Genomic DNA, 21,333 nt, shown 5'->3' on the forward strand with positions numbered 1-21,333 from the left:
ACCAAAAAACGGCGTGTGGGGGGTGCAAGCATCACTTTCAGATGTTTTTGATGACTTACTTAACTTACTATGTGCTGGGACACCCCTGTACCTGGCAGAGTATAGAGCTGGCCCAGTCACGTCACAGGAGACAGTGAATGAGCGTCGTCAACATGCAACACACACACAGCCAGCCGACAGCAATGCAGCCAGGCATATCCAGTGTCAGGCATTGTTTATTTTATTTTTTTACTGAATATTTTTGTTTAAATGATTATCCTAAATTCAAATAATTTCCACACAGGGAAATTTACTGTTAGTTGAAAATTGCTTGAGTATTTAAAACAAGATAAGAAAGAGATACAATTTGGAGATTCCTCATCTTTGCATTACAGTTTTATTTTTTTCCAAGAAAATCTTGAAATATATGATTGAATGTGATGTTGGTTTTAATCTGTAACATGATTTCTTACATTTCGAAAACATTAGCCTATTTCATATTTCATTAATTGCTAATCATATCACAAACTTTAAAAAAATAACTGCAGCTTCTTGCGATTCGGATTTGAGAGTTAATTGGAAAGCCCTAATATCTAATTATTATTATATATAATATATAATTATTATTATATATAATATTTAATTTATTTTTGATATTTATGTTATTTATTTTAATTTTACTTTTATTATATATTGACCATAATACATGTGGTATAAATGGTCTGTATTTGTCTTGTGATTTGTCATAAATAATAATAGTAATAATATTTTTGACTAAAAAAATTGCCAATAAGAAATTAATGGTATCGGTATCGATGAAAATGCAAGAAAAAGTATCGGTATCGTATCGAATCCTAAAAGTGTGCTATCGCCCATCCCTAACTGGGAGGTGTTTATTATCATTTGGGGAGAGTCCGCTGCCTGATGCTCACCTGCTAAACACCTATCTGCTCGACGCTGAAGCGCTGACTACATGCTCTATGAATACGCACTGCTGATTGGCTGATAATGCTTCGTGTGTACCAATCAGATGGTTGTGTGGGTGGGACAATGCTGCGTGTGTACCAATCAGATGGTTGTATGGGTGGGACAATGCTGCGTGCTGAGACAGAGGCAGACAAGCAAAGCAACTTGTTAAGACTTTAGCAGCTAAAGTTAGCTTTAGCTTAGAAACTCGTTCGGTACACCCCCGTACCGAACCGAAATCCCCGTACCGAAACGGTTCAATACATAACACATACCGTTACACCCCTAGCAGATACAAATGACACATTCATGTTTTTGTGTAATGATGACAACGTATGCTAACGCGGACGATTGACTAGTTGATGGTTTTCTTTTCAAATGTTCGTTCATAGCCGTTGTGCTGCTATGATAGGCCATTTCCGCTCGACACAGTGTGCATACAACAACATTATTAGGCTGTGTATTGAAATACTCCCACACTTTTGACGACTTTTGGCGTGCGTTTTTCCCCTCGCTCGCACAGTCTGCTTTGCGCTCCGCCATGACGGTAGTGTGACGTAATTATGCGACGCGTCGACGCACAAAAACGGCGTCGACGTATTTACATAACCGATGACGTCGACTACGTCGACGCGTCGTTTCAGCCTTAATGGACGCCCCTGCTTATTTCAGCAAGACAATGCCAAGCCATGTGTTACAACAGCGTGGCTTCATAGTAAAAGAGTGCGGGTACTAGACTGGCCTGCTTGTAGTCCAGACCTGTCTCCCATTGAAAATGTGTGGCGCATTATGAAGCCTAAAATACCACAACGGAGACCCCCGAACTGTTGAACAACTTAAGCTGCACATCAAGCAAGAATGGGAAAGAATTCCACCTTCAAAAATTGGTCGCCTTAGTTCCCAAAATGTTTACTGAGTGTTGTTAAAAGGAAAAGCCATGTAACACAGTGGTAAAAATGCCCCTGTGACAACTTTTTTGCAACATGTTGCTGCCATACAATTCTAAGTTAATGATTATTTGCAAAAAAAAAGTTTCTCAGTGTGAACATGAAATATCTTGTCTTTGCAGTCTATTCAATTGAATATAAGTTGAAAAGGATTTGCAAATCATTGCATTCTCTTTTTATTTACCATTTACACAACGTGACAACTTCAGTGCGTTTGGGTTTTGTATATACATATATACACACATGTATTTACATGAAGTACAGGCCAAAAGTTTGGACACACCTTCTCATTCTATGCATTTTTTTTATTTTCATGACTATTTACATTGTAGATTGTCACATCAAAACTATGAATGAACACATGTGGAGTTATGTACTTAACAAAAAAAGGTGAAATAACTGAAAACATGATTTATATTGTAGTTTCTTCAAAATAGCCACCCTTTGCTCGGATTACTGCTTTGCACACTCTTGGCATCTTGATGAGCTTCAAGAGGTAGTCACCTGAAATGGTTTTCACTTCACAGGTGTGCTTGAAGCTTATCAAGAGAATAAAGAAAACGCATTGAATGAGGAGAAGGTGTGTCCAAACTTTTGGCCTGTACTGTACATACATACATTTGATATATATAATGACATATACTGCACATATAACATTTAATCAAGTGATTCTGTGGTGTACCACAGTTTGAGAATCCCGGTTTTAAAACCAGTCTGTACAGACATGTGCTTGTCAGTTCCCTAACAGTATGCATCAAATTTTGTGGTGGTTTTGAAATTTCAAGTTAAGCCAACTTATTGTTTCAAATTATGTGGTGTATTAATCGCCAAAAATAATAGCACAGGCAACACAGTAGGGGTGCATGTTTTGCTACTTAATTTCTGTGCAGCTGTTCATGAGTGAAAGAGCCACATCATGGGATGTCATTTTTTCACAAGACTGTAATGTGACTAAACTTAGAACCAGCTCTTACTGTGATGCAATGCAGTTCTGCACCACCGCAAATTATAACTAAAACATCTGACAGAATCAATCAAATCTGCCTAATGTATCATTATGTTTGTAAAAGCAGAATGTTTGATACAACTTTTGCACTGGATGTCACGCGATTGTGCAGACTTTCCTCCCAGTCCAAAAACAGAATCAGCAATGTAAGCATCAGTAGAGGTTTTAAAAAGAGAAAATGGTTTGCTACTTACGAAAGTAAAGAGCTCTTTTTACATCATGACAATAACCTTTATTAGCCACCGCTTTAATGCAACGCTGCATCACACCAGTCTACAACCAGACATAAATTTATAACTGTGAATTAAAATAATTTAAGCAAACTAGCCTTGCATGGTGCTTGGAGACCTGAGAGCTGACACCTCATTAAAAGCCAGTTAAGGATGATGTTAAAATAACTGTGCCCCATTAGAGGCAGTTTCGCTCATCAGCTGGACTGTGTCAGTACCGTCCTTGTCACAATAAAATGCACTACTGATTAATAGCATCATGCAAAATGTCCTATTGTTCTCTTTGCACGAGTCACTACTTTTTTTTTGTATTTGTGGTTTATGCTCTGTTTCACTGTTCACTCATCTTAAAAATGACTCCCCTTGCTTACGTGATTTATATAGTTTTTCCCTGTTGACTTGTTTTTCCACCCAGCTACTTGAACCCCTTTCCGATATACCTCCCTCCTCCAGCCTCTGCATAAAAGATGATAAGAAATAAACACCCCATCTTATTTAATTGTCTGGAACACTGATGTGCCGCACCCCCCGACTCAACATATCAACAGAGACGGCAGATACATGAACTGCTTCGAACTTGTCAGCATCACATTCTTAATTGCTTGCAGCAAAATGAAGGTTCAAGCAGACACCTTTCCCTCTGAGAGTTTTGGGGCCATTCTGTAAACTGCTGCAACAGAAGCGAGGACACGCTTGTGTGCGGCTGACATCTGGAGGATACATCTTTATTGGCAGCCACGTATCGATGTAAAGGCCTCACACACACGTACACCACTGCTGTCAAGCGGAATCTCTTCTTAATGGGCGTTAATGACTTCATCACCACAGTAAGGGAATGTCTGTGTTCACACACTGACAGTGGACTACATCCACATAACATCAGATGAGTACCTGTAGTTGTCCATTCATGGAGTTGAGGTCATCCGCCTTTTTCTCCAGGGACTGGACCCACACTTTCCTCTTCTGCCTGCAGCGTGAGGCTGCAGCCCGGTTTCGCTCCAGGAACTTGCGCCGCTTCTCATCTGGGTCATCGCTTGTTGTTCTGCGCCGCCGACCCCCTGTGCTCGGAGGGTTTTGTGCCGGGGGCACTGGAGAAGCCTGCAAATTCATCAGCAAATCTTTTTTTTCAGCTGACACATGACACTCCGCCACTTTATTAGGTACACCTACAAAAGTTTGGCAGATCAAATGCGAAAAAACTTGGGACTGTTCACTGCCTGGGGCGGCATAGCTCGGTTGGTAGAGTGGCTGTGCCAGCAACTTGAGGGTTCCAGGTTCAATTCCCGCTTCCGCCATCCTAGTCACTGCCGTTGTGTCCTTGGGCAAGACACTTTACCCACCTGCTCCCAGTGCCACCCACACTGTTTTAAATGTAACTTAAATATTGGGTTTCACTATGTAAAGCGCTTTGAGTCACTAGAGAAAAGCGCTATAGAAATATAATTCACGTCACACTAATTCACCTCCTTTGAGTCATGAAAATACATATGACACTAAGAGCCTGATTTACTGAGATCCCAAATACCACGTACTAAACAATATGTGCAAACTAAAAATTGAGTGTACTATTCGTGGACATGTTGCCCGTGATCTACTAACACTGTGTGTACAAATGATAACGAGCAAAAGTGTTGCAGACCATCCTTTTCAAATGTTTTTTTGCTCCTGTTATGCGTCTTTCACCATAGAGACGCTCATTCACTGTACATTCATGGTATCATGTTCCTACCTCAGGCGTTTTGATAGGTTTTTAAGCATGCAGCAGACCTAAAACCCTTTCTGGGCATTTTAGAAACAGTCTTGTAGTGTGCTTTACAGTGGAATCAAATTTTTTAGCACGCTGAAGGTGAGCCCTCGGAGATGCACTAACTGCGAGCATGTGCTGTAATGTTCCTGATGCAAGGAAATGCATATTGCGATAAGCCTTTTTTCATATACAGTATATAAAAAAACAAACGTCATTAAAGAAACGCCTGCATCAATTGAATTTGTTTCAATCAACACATTGAGTCAGCCAGCAGCTTATATGTGGTTATAGTGTATATATTTTTTGTCATTCCGTTTTGCACACTCTAGGAGTCAACATGTGCATAGTCATGTACATAGTGTCATGTACATAGTGTATATACACCCCCCCTCCTCCCCATTTTTTGTATTTATTGTTTTTCAAATAATCTGACAGGTATACTGTGTATATGTACATAATTTATCCATTTTTTTAACGTAATTTTTTTTATATCCATGTTACAGGTTATATAGCTTTTATTATTGAATGTATCAAATGTGATGAATATTTAATGGACCACAATGGAAACAAGCCTTTTAGCTTTTTGTGCCATCCATTTGCCTTTTTAAAGCATTACATGGATTAAATTCTTTAAGATGTCAATAAACTTCTCAATCACTCAATCAATCAATTTTACGGACCATCTTCAAACCGCTTTCATACAGTCTCTTCAGGATGCACCGTTGTGTGGGCGGTCTTATTTACACGCCTCCCCTTCGACTCCATCTTCTCCCCGTCATCCATGTTGTAGATTTTAGTGCTTCCATATGGGGTCTACTGACAGATATAAGTTCGAACTAGACACTACTTTGTATTATTAGTAATTATAACAGCGGAGGGTACATGTGCATAAACGAGCCAGTCTGCCCCAAAACAAGAGGACAGACTATGTCGGACAAAGCTCTTTGGGTAAAACTTAACCATATATGGAGATATCCACTGACGTCACAAATAGGAAAAACGTCAGCAATGGGGAAAATTCCAAACGGCTTGTGTGGAAAATGTATGAAAGAAGGCAATACTGTTTTATAAATATCTCCACTATGCCTTTATGTTTTGATTTCATATTTTCAAGACGTACACTACCGTTCAAAAGTTTGGGGTCACATTGAAATGTCCTTATTTTTGAAGGAAAAGCACTGTACTTTTCAATGAAGATAACTTTAAACTAGTCTCAACTTTAAAGAAATACACTCTATACATTGCTAATGTGGTAAATGACTATTCTAGCTGCAAATGTCTGGTTTTTGGTGCAATATATACATAGGTGTATAGAGGCCCATTTCCAGGAACCAGTGTTCTAATGGTACAATGTGTTTGCTCATTGGCTCAGAAGGCTAATTGATGATTTGAAAACCCTTGTGCAATCATGTTCACACATCTGAAAACAGTTTAGCTCGTTACAGAAGCTACAAAACTGACCTTCCTTTGAGCAGATTGAGTTTCTGGAGCATCACATTTGTGGGGTCAATTAAACGCTCAAAATGGCCAGAAAAATAGAACTTTCATCTGAAACGCGACAGTCTATTCTTGTTCTTAGAAATGAAGGCTATTCCACAAAATTGTTTGGGTGACCCCAAACTTTTGAACGGTAGTGTATGCAGATCACAAATACACAAAAACAGGTACCAGTAGGGAAGAAAAGTTGGTCCTGCATAATAGCTCCCCAAACTTTTAGTAGATCAGGCCCTAAATGTAGCTCTGAAAAGTGGAGCTTCAGCACTGTGTGAGTACTTACAGGTGTCTCCGTGGTTGAGGTGGCGGGCTGCTGAAGGGAATGCGGAGAGAGGTCTTCAGGGGCAGGCAGGTTGGAGGCAGGGGCCAGGGAGAGAGATGTGGAGGGGGTAGGGGATGGAATCGGGGCAGGAGACGTAGAAGCAGCAGTGTGCGTTATGGCGCTACTTTGAACTTCACTGCCATCGCCGTTGGTTAGCTGCTGGCTTTGTGAGCCTTCTGCTTTCTGAAAAGACACAAGTCATCATGATGGTGTCTGTTCCGTGCACAGTGCCTTATTTGATTGGTTAATACTAACCAGTTAGCTTACTTTATTCACATTATTTACTTTAAACTTTGGGGGTGGTTTGGGAATGGTTCTGGGCAACATGAATGTGGCATGTTTGAGTTTGAGTTTATTTCGAACATGCAAGCATACAACATGATACATCACAATTTCCAGTTTCTCTTTTCAACATGTTCGAAAAGGAGTAGGAAGAAGCAGAGCTTATTTAATCCTACCCCTTTTCTTTACATAACAGTTGCAAAACTTTTTGTTCACTTCCTGTTCACAATTTTTTCACAATAAACTCCATAAGTAATCACAATAAAAATAAATAAATAAATAATAGTAAGAATTTTAGAAAGGGTTTGGAACATGAGAGGTCGGACCTCCATCTATCATCTTTGGGTTGAACTACACTGCAAAAACTGAAATTTAAGTACGATTAAATATCTCAAATAAGGGTGATATTTGCTTATTTTCTGTCTGATAAGATAATTCTTCTCACTAAGCAGATTTTATGTTAGAGTGTTTTACTTGTTTTAAGTGTTTTGGTCCTAAATGATCTCAGTAAGATATTACAGCTTGCTGCTGAGATTGTATGACCTATATTGAGTAAAACATGCTTGAAACTATAATATCAACTGTTGCAAAGATGTGTCATTAACACTCACAAGTATAAAACTACTTTTTTTAAAGTAATAATTTCTTATTTCAAGCATGAAAAAAAAGTCATGACTTTGACACAATTGTGTCTCATATTAAAACAGATGACAGCCAAATGGACTTTGCTGTTTTATTTTCAATGAAACAATAGAACATACGTACTCATATAGTAGTACAGTTGTTATTAGTGAGAATATACTTATTTTAAGGTATTTTTGGGTTCATTGAGGTTAGCAAATTTTATTTTTTTTGGAAAGTCTTGACAAGCCAAATTTTCTTGTTCTATTGGCAGATCATTTTGCTTAGTTCAAATAAAATACCCCTCATTTTTGTATTTTTTATTCTTGTTTTTGAACACTGACTTTTTGCAGTGTAGAACATAGATGGGGATCTAGCAGGCCCTTTCTAATGAAGCTGGTCTAACTCCAGATATTACAACCTAATGACGGGATACTTTTTTCTTTATTCGGATGTTATCAACTGATCCATTCATAAATCAACATTCTGAAGACACCCCCCCCCCCCCCCTTTCTACCCCTATCGACGACACACACAGCTCCTCCATAGCGACCATAACTCAACACATCCACAAAAACAGATATCACGCAACGAGCCAAGAAGGTGAAAGTGAATGGGCCCTTCGAAAACACTAACAAAGTGATAGGCAACACATTTACATGAGAAAACAGAGGAGGGCAATATTCTAACAAGTTCCTTTGCTAGACCAATCTATCTACCAAATTAGTTTATCGTGTAATACCCTTCCAGAAGCTCTTCTGGCAGGAACAAGATGTTACTCTCTTGGAATAGCCCAGAGAAAGAGGGGGAAGCCAGTCAGATTCATATTTCATCTCTGCCATGGGAACCTCATCAGTGTATTAACCCCGCCTCTCATGGGTGTTTTTCAACCATCTGCTACTATATTACTTATCTTTATTTTGCAACTAATTAACAGCATAATCTTCTAAATTCAGCACGTTAATTATCATTATTGTGGTCTTTGCAGCATCATCAGTCCTTGTAAAGTACTGTCTCTGAGCAAGCCTCCCCGCACCCCCTCACCGGGATTCTGGCGCAGGCAGGTTGGGTAGGGGTCTGTTTTCTTGACGTGGGCTCATTAGGTGTTTGCTGATGAGCTGAGTGCAGTGGGAGGCACTAGGAGATTGAGAGGCGGGAGGGAGGTGGTGGATGCAGGTCATGCAGGATTCTGCTGAACAAAAAGGTTCCATGCAGTGTGAGGCCGATTTAATGTGCCTCGCTGAGCGTGTGCCAGGATGCCCCCAACCGGCTTTTGCTAGTAGCCCCCTCCCCTGTGAGGAAAAGTACGCCATCTCCGTGTTTGTCATCTCTACACCCCATGATGTCTAACACCACCCCCAGTCCCAGCCCTCCTCCTTCCTCTCCTCCCAAGTCAGGAGCTCTCTCTCCCTCACCCTGTCGAGGCAAACGCCTCCTGTCCACAGTTTATCTGTTAATTTCCAGCGGCACTGCATGCTGAGAACATTTACAGACCCTGTGAGATGTGCTTCATCACGTTCGCCCTCACCATACATAACCTACACCTACTCATATTTGACTTTACATAAAGGCCATTTACAGCTTGAGATGCGAACATTATAGATTTTGACTGTAGCGATTATCACAATTATACATTGATTAATTTCACGACAAGAAATTTATAAAATCACAGACATCCCATAGAGATTTTGATGTGTCATTTATAACTGTACTAAAAACCCCTATGCAAATAATACCATTTTAATAACAGTACATAATAATACATTTACACAAAAGTAATAATAATAAATTATTTAATACTTTTATTATTAAAATAAGACATATAAACTCCAGTGCTACTGTCATCAACTGTCATCCTTGCCTATTAATTATCTTTAATTATCTATTTTATGCTGCCTTGATAATAACTGGAATGTACATAATTAGATGCCAGGGTAACTGCTGTTATTCTACAAGCTCCTCATGTTATGTTATTGTTTTACACTTGCTATATTAACTTAAAATGCTTATAGTTTAACACAAAGAGGAAGAATTTCTAACATTAAATGAAGCCCTTGATAGGAGTGCCTGTTTACAGTGAAGTGACTCAACGCTAAGCTATAGATTGTAAGTAGGGAATATTCAAAGTTGGAAACTTTCCATGGGAATTAACGGAAATATATGGGAATTAATGGGAATTAACGGGAATTAATGGGAATTAACGGGAATAAACATTGAATGCAACATGCTAGATCTTGCAGCATGATTATTAGCTAAAACAACCTGATTTAATGCAAACTCAGTAGAATTTTAACCCTTCACAGTGCATTCCTCCATCACATGTGCAGTGCATTCTTCCATCACATGCACAGATAATTCCCAGCATGCTACACACTACAGGCCACACTAGTATTTGAGCCCAAGGACTTCATCCAGTCAGGTAAGTTTTGATGATATTACTGGGGTAAATATATTTGATGCAGCTGAGATAGGCTCCAGCGCGACCCCGAAAGGGATAAGTGGTAGAAAATGGATGGATGGATGGATGGTATTTAAGTTGAATAAAGGTGTAATTGCTTGTTACTGTATGACTGTAGACTACTCCAGCAGACTTCCACTCAAGCTAGCTAGCTATTCCTGTACTTGTTAAATGATTTTGGGGCCAATATCTCTAGCTAGCTAGGTTTATGTACCTCCACAGTCACATAATGAACCGAAAATGTTTCTCCGTTAGCCGTGATGCTAATTTTCTCTATGTTAAATTCTATTCATTTATGCTAACAACGTTAGCGATCCGAATTGACCTTTTTTGTGATCTGTAAAGTTCAACTTGCAAAAAGTAAATCAAAAGGTGTAGTTTCCTCTTCCTTCTGTTCTGCTAGCCATTCTGTTGTCATACAAGAATGTAGGTTATAGTTTGATTTAGCATGTTGATTGAGTGTTCATTTATTCATCTAGCCTATTTCTATTCATTTGTCCATCAGTCAAATATTTTTAAAGACTACTCCAATTGTTTAGCTGACAATTTTTATCTGTGTGTGGCATTGCATTAGTGTTTTACAAGAATAAATAAATACAAACAGAATAATGCCACGTATGATGTGTGGAGACATTTCACCCCAACCAAAGTCGGCGGAAAGGCTGTGTACATTTGCAAATACTGTGCAAAGAGCTACGTCAAAAATGCCACTAAGATGCAGCAGCATATAGACAAGTGCCCAATAATATATCATTATTGTAATTATCCATTAATTCCCATGGACGGTGTCCAACTTTGAATAATCAAAAAATGGTCAATATTTCCAAACTTCCCGAGCTTAAAGGCCTAATGAAACCCACTACTACCGACCACGCAGTCTGATAGTTTATATATCAATGATGAAATCTTAACATTGCAACACATGCCAATACGGCCGGGTTAACTTATAAAGTGCAATTTTAAATTTCCCGGGAAACTTAAGGCTGAAAACATCTCTGTATGATGACGTTTGCGCGTGACGTCACTGGTTGAACCAGACATTTTGGAATAGCACGGTAGCCAGCTTAAGTCATCTGTTTTCATCGCAAAATTCCACAGTATTCTGGACATCTGTGTTGGTGAATCTTTTGCAATTTGTTCAATTAACAATGGAGACTGCAAAGAAGGAAGCTGTAGGTGGGATCGGTGTATTAGCGGCTGGCTGCAGCAACACAACCAGGAGGACTTTGAGGTGAATAGCAGACGTGCTACCGTGAGTACAGCTTTGGCTTCCAAACATTTGATGGCGCGTGAGTACAGCTTTGGCTTCCAAACATTTGATCGCTTGCCCGTACGTGCGTGTCGCTATGTGCATGTCACGTACGTAACTTTGGGGAAATATATGTTTCTTGCCGACTCAGATGGCGGCCGGGGTGTCGTCGAAAGCTACAACGCCCGCCGCCGCGCCGCTGTCCTCACCTTGACTTCCTCCGTCTCCGGTCCGCCGACCGCACCGATCATCGTGGTGAAGTCCTTCGTCGCGCCGTCGATCGCTGGAACGCAGGTGAGCACGGGTGGTGATGAGCAGATGAGAGCTGGCGTAGGTGGAGAGCTAATGTTTTTAGCACAGCTCTGTCGAGGTCCCGTAGCTAAGTTAGCTTCAATGGCGTCGTTAGCAACAGCATTGCTAGGCTTCGCCAGGCGGTACAGCATTAACCGTGTGGTTACAGGTCCAGAGTTTGGTAGTATTGTTGATCTTCTGTCTATCCTTCCAGTCAGGGGCTTATTTCGTCTGTTTCTATATGCAGTTAAGCACGATGCTATCACGTTAGCTCCGTAGCTAAAGTGTTTCGCCGATGTATTGTCGTGGAGATAAAAGTCACTGTGACTGTCCATTTCGCATTCTCGACTCTCATTTTCAAGAGGATATAGTATCCGAGGTGGTTTAAAATACAAATCCGTGATCCACAATAGAAAAAGGAGAGAGTGTGGAATCCAATGAGCCAGCTTGTACCTAAGTTACGGTCAGAGCGAAAAATGATACGTCCTGCACTGCACTCTAATCCTTCACTCTCACGTTCCTCATCCACAAATCTTTCATCCTGGCTCAAATGAATGGGGTAATCGTCGATTTCTCGGTCCGAATCGCTCTCGCTGCTGGTGTAAACAATGTGCAAATGTTCAACCTGTGACGTCACGCTACTTCCGGTACAGGCAAGGCTTTTTTATCAGCGGCCAAAACTTTATCGTCGATGTTCTCTACTAAATCCTTTCAGCAAAAATATGGCAATATCACGAAATGATCAAGTCTGACACATAGAATGGATCTGCTATCCCCGTTTAAATAAGAACATTTCATTTCAGTAGGCCTTTAACTTCCCGTGGTAAATTTCCAGAGTTTCCGGAAATTTACCAGAAACTTTCCACCCCTTTGAAACCCTAATTGTAAGTGACATGTTTAAATTCTAACTCTACCAACTCGATTCTTCATGAACTAACCTGCCACTTACATAATTTAACTTTGATATTATGTCTTAACTTTACTTTGGCGCGTAAAGCTGCACAATGTTGGATGTATTAGACCCTTTAGCTGCCACATTCTTTTGGCAGGTTTTGCAAAATCATTGTCTTCAATGACTCCCTGGTCCTTTTATTAGTACCCGAAAGGTTCCCACGCTGCCGACTTCACCTTTTTTTTGGGTGGGAAACATTTGCTGCTTTGTCCTAATGCCATTTTTAGGCTAATATAGCATACTAGCATGTCTCTCGATAGGAGTGTGCACCGCTAGTGTAACTTTGTTTTTGTTCCAAGCCGAGAATAACATACCAGCATAATGTCCATTTATAGTGAGTGAAGAGGATTTTGGTGAATAAATAACGGTGACGTTTTTAATCACGGTTAACAGTAAAACAGGTTAACTGTTGCATCCCTCTATACAGCAAGACATTTGTATTATTTAGAATATAATTAAAATTTCTGGATGAGATTATCGTTATAAAAGCTTAGCTGAACTAGTTAAAATTGGATTTTCAATGTTATATTTGAATTACAAATGAAAATGACCTTACAAAGAGTTAAGCCAAATTCAGAGTGAATTTTTGTTAAAAAGGAAATGACACAAGAAAGTGGCAAAAGACATTTTGTTGAATATATTAACAAACAATATTGATAACTGCATCATTATTCTTATTTAAAAAATTGAAAAAGATAAACATCCATGTTCTTTTCAGCTACTTTTGACTCTACTGCATTATGCTAAAGAATCCTGGTAATGTATGAAAAGTTAGAGAACATTCTAAACAACTACATATTTTGAACCATGATGATTATGCATGTATTGAAAAAGAATAGAAATTATTTACAATTTGCTGTCTTGATTGGCAACACTAAATGGTCCCTAGTGTGTGAATGTGAGTGTGAACATTGTCTGTCTATCTGTGTTGGCCCTGTGATGAGGTGGACACTTGTCCAGGGTGTACCCCGCCTTCTGCCTGAGTGCAGCTGGGATAGGCTCCAGCACCCCCCGCGGCCCCGAGAGAGACAAGTGGTACAAAATGGATGGATGGATGTCTCATTTACAGCTAGAAGATACCCACTTATCATATTAAATTCACTTCCCTCAAAATGTGACCAGTGTATAGGTAACTATTACATTTATGTACATATTACGTGGGGACGGCGTGGCGCAGTTGGGAGAGTGGCCATGCCAGCAACCTGAGGGTTCTTGGTTCGATCCCCAACCTCGTCACGTCTGTTGTGTCCTTGAGTAAGACACTTAACCCTTGCTCCTGATGGGTGGTGGTTAGAGCCTTGCATGGCAGCTCCCGCCATCAGTGTGTGAATGTGTGAATGTGGAAATAGTGTCAAAGCGCTTTGAGTACCTTGAAGGTAGAAAAGCACTATACAAGTATAACCCATTTACATTTACGTGCAATTTTGGGAAAAACTGGACTGATAGAAGGATTTTAACCTTTTATAGCTTACAGTCATGTTCAGTAAAAAATGATAGGGCCATTAATGTAATTGTCAAATACATCCTTGTCAAAATACCTACCTGTTATTAATATTTCTAAAACTGTGGCATAACATTAACACCTTGTTGGCAGAAGTAATTACAGATTGTGATCTCGCTGACGGGGCACACTATAGTTTATAAGTAACATACATTGTGTAAATATGTCATTTAAAAGTAAGAAATTATCACAAATACCAGATTTGCCTCTGATTGAGCGGGCTGTGGCGAAGGGGGTCCGGGGATGCCGGGGACATTAGGCACAACGGAGACAGGTCTGACAATCTGACAGCAGAGACACAGAACACACAGCGACACAGAATTAGTCTTCCCACTAGAACGCAGCCTCATGCTCCCCCACAACACACAAACATAAGCAGCAGAGTCCCCTCATATCTCAGCCTCATTATGTCGGATGGCCCGTTATTTTGTGGAGGCAGCGCCACATGGAGATGCAGTGTGTGCGCTAATGAACCTCTGCCTGGCTGCGTGAGAGCATATGGGCAGGGGAGCTGCAGAGGGGATGAGAGACACAAGTCAGAAGGCCAGAACTGGACGTCTCTCGGAGCTGCTGATGAAACGGAGGGAGTCAGGTGGGGCCTGCGGGTGGGGGTGGGGTTCTAACAAAAGGCCCACTGTCTAATATCTGATCTGGTTGTGGCTCAGTGGTGCACAAGCTCCCACAATGGTTGCAGCTTAAAAATATTCATCTTGTCTCAAAAGATTTCTAACTCTAGCACGAGCTGGACTCATAATGGGATTGCAGAACACATTAGTGGTAATCCGAGTGCTATGCCAGAAATCAAGAACGTTGATTTGACTTGAACAAGGACAAATGACAAAGTGTGCTGGACGGGTTCCTGTTGTGCTCCAGCCAATTCCCGTGTAGTCGTCACAGCCATACAAAGTCCATTACATCCCTCGCTCGCTCCCCAGATCCAAATTGACTGCCAAATTTGCGGAGCCAAAGTCGTAAATAGTTCCTGCTGTCCAAGAGAATAGAAGACAGGCAAGGACAAAATGTGGCATTAATCAATCACTAAGTGTTGTCTGAACATCACTTGAGGAGGACTCGTGTCCAATCAAAATGTGGACCCTGACCAACATTTATCCCCCTTAAAGACCCAGTAAAATCACACAAGTATCATGTATTTATCTCGGGACAGGTGAGTATCTTTCGTCACCGATAGCACTGTTACTCCGATTTACCGATTTTTATAAATTAAAAATTTATTTTTTTTGATCAGCAGGAATTTAATTCATCAAATGTTTTGATCTGAAAGGTAATCTCTACTAGTGAAAGCATAAGTGATTGTACTACTTACATTTTGCTAACATTCAAAAATTAGCATCAATACGAATGGCCCATCGAATCCTAAATAACGCTGCACCAGCGCCACTTAAGCACTTTGTCCAGTTTACATCTGCTATGACAACTAGAAACACACGAGCCTCCACCAGGGGGCAGTGTAGCGTACCCAGATGTAAAACATATTTTGCACAATCAGCCTTTTCATATAAAGCGATAAAGGAATGGAACGACCTCACAACAAACTTGAAAAGTCTAACAGATTACTCTTCATTCACAATTAAAGTGAAAAAGTGGCTTTGGAGCAATCAAAGCTGCTCACACGGTCACTAAGGTGGGCACTATGATTGACACATCAACTTAATGTGTATTATATTTATCCATGAGAGCATTTTGTTGTAAACTGTGAGGTGTGTGTGTTAAAATCATGGTTGTGTTGTACAAATGATGACAGATGTGAACAAAAGTATGTATTGTCTGTGTTATGATGTAAATGAGGTGTGGTTGTATTGTATAATAAGTATGTGTACATGAAAGGGTATTTTATGACTTTTCTTAAAAAATTACTTAAACACAGAACAATGTAGGTAAGAAAAACACTAACCTCTCTATTATTAACTGACTGCAATGGACCTCTTTTGTCTTTAATTCAGTGGAAGTGCAGAGGTAATATTTTTTTTTTCTTGGTAACACCTAGTGGTCACAATAATTCATTAAAATAAGATCATGATGCGGAAGTTGAATGATACAGATACGTTTGTTACTGGATAGTTTCTACTACACTTTTGTCTTGGAGACTTGACATGTGTAAGGAATGTCTGACTATAATTATTTGATACTTATTTATATTGACAAATGTGGTGTTTTAGACTGCAATATTGTATAATTAGGACACTTTTTAGGTATGTCTAGCTTGTGTGCTTAGCTGTTGTAAAGCCGCTAGTTCCTGGTAGCCTATAGCCTACAATGTTAAACCTTTTGTAAATGACTTTAATAAAATCAAAGAGGGCAAACCTTGTGTGATTATTGAAGGATATTTAGATTGGAACTGACTGGGGTTACTGCGTCTGCCTTACAATACGAAGGTCCTGAATAGTCGTGAGTTCAATCCCGGCCTCGGGATCTTTCTGTGTGGAGTTTGCATGTCCTCCCCGTGACTGCGTGGGTTCCCTCCGGGTACTCCGGCTTCCTCCCACCTCCAAAGACATGCACCTGGGGATAGGTTGATTGGCAACACTAAATTAGCCCTAGTGTGTGAATGTGAGTGTGAATGTTGTCTATCTGTGTTGGCCCTGCGATGAGGTGGCGACTTGTCCAGGGTGTACCCCGCCTTCCGCCTGATTGTAGCTGAGATAGGCTCCAGCGCCCCCCGCGACCCCGAAGGGAATAAGCGGTAGAAAATGGATGGATGGATGTACAGCTTTGCACAACTAAAGGTGCTGCAGGACTGCTTGTCTTGGAGCTTATATTAGAGATTTTAGATGCAAGCCGATATCATCCGATATTTCTCTTTTGCTGACATCGGATCAAATCAAAATCGGATCGCGACCCCACCTACTCATAACATCCCAATAATTGTCATCTTGGAAAAACACAATGTAAAAGACAAAGATATTTTGTAAATTAGTAACCAGGAATACAATTGACATGAAGATCAGAAATGTAACTGACTCACTGGAATATGTACACTGGAACTGGTAATGGATGCTGGAATGGCGACTGGCATGGTCTGCCCGTTAGGTAGCTGTAAGAGCACAGGGAAGGCGCCAGACACTGGCCTAGAGCAGGAAACAGACATCTCCGTCAAGAATAGAACTGCACAGTGCTATGTTAATAAATAATACAACAACAAAAAAACACACTAAAAAGTGGCAGAGTGATGGCAAAGATCAAACATTCAGTCATATTCAAGCAACAACTGATGAAAGAAGAAGAAACACCCATTGAGCTCAAGCAACATGATTCAATACTGATTTGCAATCATCAGTCTTGATATGGACGTCTGTTAGGCAACTCAAATCAAATGTAGTCTTTTAAACAATTCAAGGGAAGCATTGTTGACTTTAGGAAGAATTAGGTTATGTTTACTGTGAGGTGTACTCATTGGTGTTGTCATCTACTTAGACAATACTGTCTATGTTGACTTAGTAGTTTTTTACAATAGTACAGTGGTACCTCGGTTTTCGTGAGTAATGTGTTTTGAACCGTCAGACCAAGACCAAAGACACATTTTTCCAATAAAAAATAATACAAATAAAAATACCAACTAAACACTCTTGTTTAAGATAATTATACTTTTACAAGCAGAACACAATGTGAAATACTTATAAGTAATGAATAAAAGGAATATTTTATATAATTTTTACTCTTATTAATGCGATAGGCTCCAGCACCCCCCGCGACCCCGAGAAGAAGCGGTAGAAAACGGTTAGATGAATTAAAGACTCTTGGTGAACATGGCGGTTAGTGGAGAGGGAAGAGCAAAGGAGGGTACAAAATTAACTTTGAGGAGTGGAAAGTCAGAGCTGTTTACTTGCTCACTTTCTGTAATGTGATCCCTTAAACAGTGCCCCCTGCAACATACTGTACCGTATATTAACTAGGAACCTTTACATTACAATACTATTTTAACAAACACTACCTTTGTACTTTGGTACGAGTTCTTCCTTGAATTTCATGGTGTTTCTCACCTTCTACATCAAAGTGCTTACACCTAATGACAATTTATTTTTAGGGCACCTTTTAAGGCACTGAAAGTCACCGTACAGCAACTGAAAAAATACAAAGTTAGAAATACAGGCGTAAATAAATAAAGCAATTTTCTTTGGCCCTATTGTGGCTCATTTTGTAGCTGTACTAAATAGGTGTCTGAAATTTGCCTAACACTGAAAAAACCCAGTGTGCGTGAACGCCACATTCGTGCAGGGAGCACAGTGCAAGAAAAGAGACAGACATAGAAACCACACCCACACACACACACATCCATCCATCCTCTACCGCTTGTCCCTCTCGGGGTCACGGGGGGTGCTGGAGCCTACCCCAGCTGCATTCGGGCGGAAGGCAGGGTACACCCTGGACAAGTCGCCACCTCATCACAGGGCGCAGGGACAGACAACATTCACACTCACACTCACACACTAGAGCCAATTTTAGTGTTGCCAATCAACCTATCACAATAAAGATTATTAAAGGACTCCCTGGCTAGAATCTGTCTATTGTGTCTCAACTTGAAAAAAACCCACAATCCATTCTTCACAGAAACTGAAGAATGAGTACACAATCTGAGCGAAGTACATAAGCAAAGTCCAAGCATCAATGTTTTTAAAAGAATGTACAAAAATATATTGTTCACAGGATATAGTGAACTGCACTAAGAGTCAGTAGGTTTATATGTGTATGTATATGTATACTATGTATACACGCTGCTGTGTCACATTCATAGTTACTTGTTAAATGTATGTTGTAGATATATATATATATATATACATATGTACATACTTATATATGTATATGTATTTATATAACACAACATTTTTATATACTATTATTATTATTATTATCATTATTAAACATATAGTAAGTAATAAGAGGGGTGGGAGTACATACGTTTTTACCTCTTCTCACTCCTTTTCGGATATGTTTACATTAATGTTTATTTTAATTTCTTGTTTCTTTTTGCTTTTTATTATTACTATTATTATTATTATTGTTTTTGTTATTCATTTTTGAATGGCTTTTTTGTTGTTTTTTGCAAAATTTGTTTGTTTTTGTTTTGTCTACATATTCGAAATAAACATGAAAGAAAGAAAGTAACCCCACGTGAGATTCTTGATGTTTATACTAAATTCCATGGGAAACTGTGCGCGTTAATAGACTAGTTTGTTTGACGCAATGTTTGGTCAAAGGATATCCGAGATACATTTTTGGCAATGTTTCTCATTGAAAACCAAGGTAACACTGCACATTTATACTTATTTCCTAAGATATACACCAACTACTGTAAGTTATATCCAATATTTATGTATATGGTACTGTTCATTGGTGAGATATAATAAATAGTTGCTGCAATGTGAGATTTCTAAATGATTTCATTACCTAAAAAAATACATAAAGGCACTGTCACTTTGAAAGAAAAAAACAACTGCAGCCAAAATTAAGATTTTGCAAACTGTACTTAAATTAAAAACAAAACAAGCACATGCTCCAACTTAGACAAAACTGCACAAAATGAAAGAAAATATATAATTTAAAAATGAAGTGATGACTTGAGGAATTAACTATGATTTTTGTTCTGAGTTACTTACACTATAGGCCTATTAGTGGATGGGACTTGGGTAATAACAGAGCTAGATGTTGGCGATGGGAGCGCTTGCTGTATAACATTAGCCTCTGAGGTTGCTAGGAGTACATTGGGAACTTGGAGGGATGCAGGATGGACTATAGTGGATGTTGGCAGTGAGGCTGGCTGCAAAGATAAGTCCTGGAAACATCACACAACATCTTAGCTGCAGACAATATGTGCTTTTGTCTCAAAGTTAAAGAAATGGAAAGAGGAGAAAAAAAATATTAACAATTAAACATCCATCAACAACTTCTCATAACAACAGAATCTTTGGACTGAAGTCATGATATAGATATTAGTAATAGTGGATTTAAAGAGGCAGAACCCAAATATATTGACCCTGTGACTTGGTTGAGCATTGGTTCACCTTGTCATCATTTGTGGTTGATTCTGGGTGAGGCAGCGGGCTACCTCGATTGGCCTCCTGTGCTGTGGGCTCTTCCGTTTTGTTGCGTATGATCGGAGTAGCGAGAGGTGACAAATCCAGCGGCAGCTGCAGAAAATATGAATGGGCATCAGGAATGCCAACATAGTGTAGAGAATATTCTCAATAAAGCCCAACCTTCTTAACGTCATCTTCAGCCACTTTTTTGAAGTCGTGGTCAAAAGGGCTTGTGAGTTCATTAAACAGCCCTACTTCCTCGCAATTCTTCAAAAAGCGTGTAGGTGTCGGCGTTTGGTCTGCGATGGAAAAGATAGATGAGTGGGTGAAAACATTTGAAAGAGAATGTAAGTCAAGTGAAGTCTAACTATTTATATCCATACAGTATATCTCTATATACACTGCAAAAACTGAAATCTAAGTAAGATTAAATATCTCAAATAAGGGTGATATTTGCTTAATTTCTGTCTGATAAGATAATTCTTCTCACTAAACAGATTTTATGTTAGAGTGTTTTACTTGTTTTAAGGTTTTAGTCCTAAATGATCTCAGTAAGATATTACAGCTTGTTGCTGAGATTTTATGACCTATATTGAGTAAAACATGCTTGAAACTAGAATATCAAGTGTTGCTAAGCTGTGTTATCAACACTCACAAGTATAAAACTACTTTTTTAAAGTAATAATTTCTTATTTTAAGCATGAAAAAAAATCATGACTTTGACACAATTGTGTCTGTTAATTAAAACAGATGACAGCCAAATGGACTTTGCTGTTTTATTTTCAGTGAAACAATAGAAAATACGTACTCATATAGTAGTACAGTTGGCACAGTACAGTAAACTGACAGTTAATATTTAAACATTTAATATGTGACATTTCTAACAATTTTGAACAGAAATAGTTAATTCAGATGAATTCTTCAAAATTACATTTAAAAAATGTTTGGCCGAGGGCCGAGCTGTGTATATGTGCACTAATTGACTGAAAGAGCACGCACTTGGCGCGATGATGTCATGTTATTGATGGAAAAATGCATTTTTAGACCATATGATTTGCCTGAGCGGCTAGGAGACCCCGAGAGTAACAAGCGGTCGCGCCTTGTTGCCTTTCCATTAAGAACAATACATTTCTTTTTAGTGTAAGTTTGCTGGTTTCAAGAAATGTAATGCCAAGCGCATATCATTATGTCAAGATAATGGCACTAGCATTTACTTAATTTAAGAATATTTTTCAACATATTGAGAAAAAAGGTCT

The 21,333-nt window shown here is 39.4% G+C and overlaps 1 protein-coding gene and 1 long non-coding RNA gene across 6 annotated transcripts in view; one reads left to right on the forward strand and one right to left on the reverse strand.

Moving 5' to 3' along the window:
• LOC133665394 (uncharacterized) overlaps positions 1–21,333 on the forward strand; it is a 707,793-nt gene that overhangs the window by 550,026 nt on the left and 136,434 nt on the right. The gene's annotated exons all lie outside the window — the stretch shown is intronic.
• Positions 1–21,333, reverse strand: part of atf2 (activating transcription factor 2) — a 47,870-nt gene that overhangs the window by 11,617 nt on the left and 14,920 nt on the right. For all 5 annotated transcript variants that reach the window (XM_062069923.1, XM_062069921.1, XM_062069924.1 and 2 more), the window contains 7 exons: positions 20,258–20,376; positions 20,063–20,188; positions 19,658–19,833; positions 17,029–17,131; positions 14,243–14,329; positions 6,653–6,874; positions 4,020–4,226 (listed from right to left, as the gene is read on the reverse strand). In XM_062069923.1, the coding sequence (XP_061925907.1) occupies positions 4,020–4,226; positions 6,653–6,874; positions 14,243–14,329; positions 17,029–17,131; positions 19,658–19,833; positions 20,063–20,188; positions 20,258–20,376 (1,040 nt within the window). The remainder of the gene's footprint in view (positions 1–4,019; positions 4,227–6,652; positions 6,875–14,242; positions 14,330–17,028; positions 17,132–19,657; positions 19,834–20,062; positions 20,189–20,257; positions 20,377–21,333) is intronic.

Source organism: Entelurus aequoreus, linkage group LG14, assembly GCF_033978785.1.
Source record: "Entelurus aequoreus isolate RoL-2023_Sb linkage group LG14, RoL_Eaeq_v1.1, whole genome shotgun sequence".
Lineage (NCBI taxonomy): Eukaryota > Metazoa > Chordata > Actinopteri > Syngnathiformes > Syngnathidae > Entelurus > Entelurus aequoreus.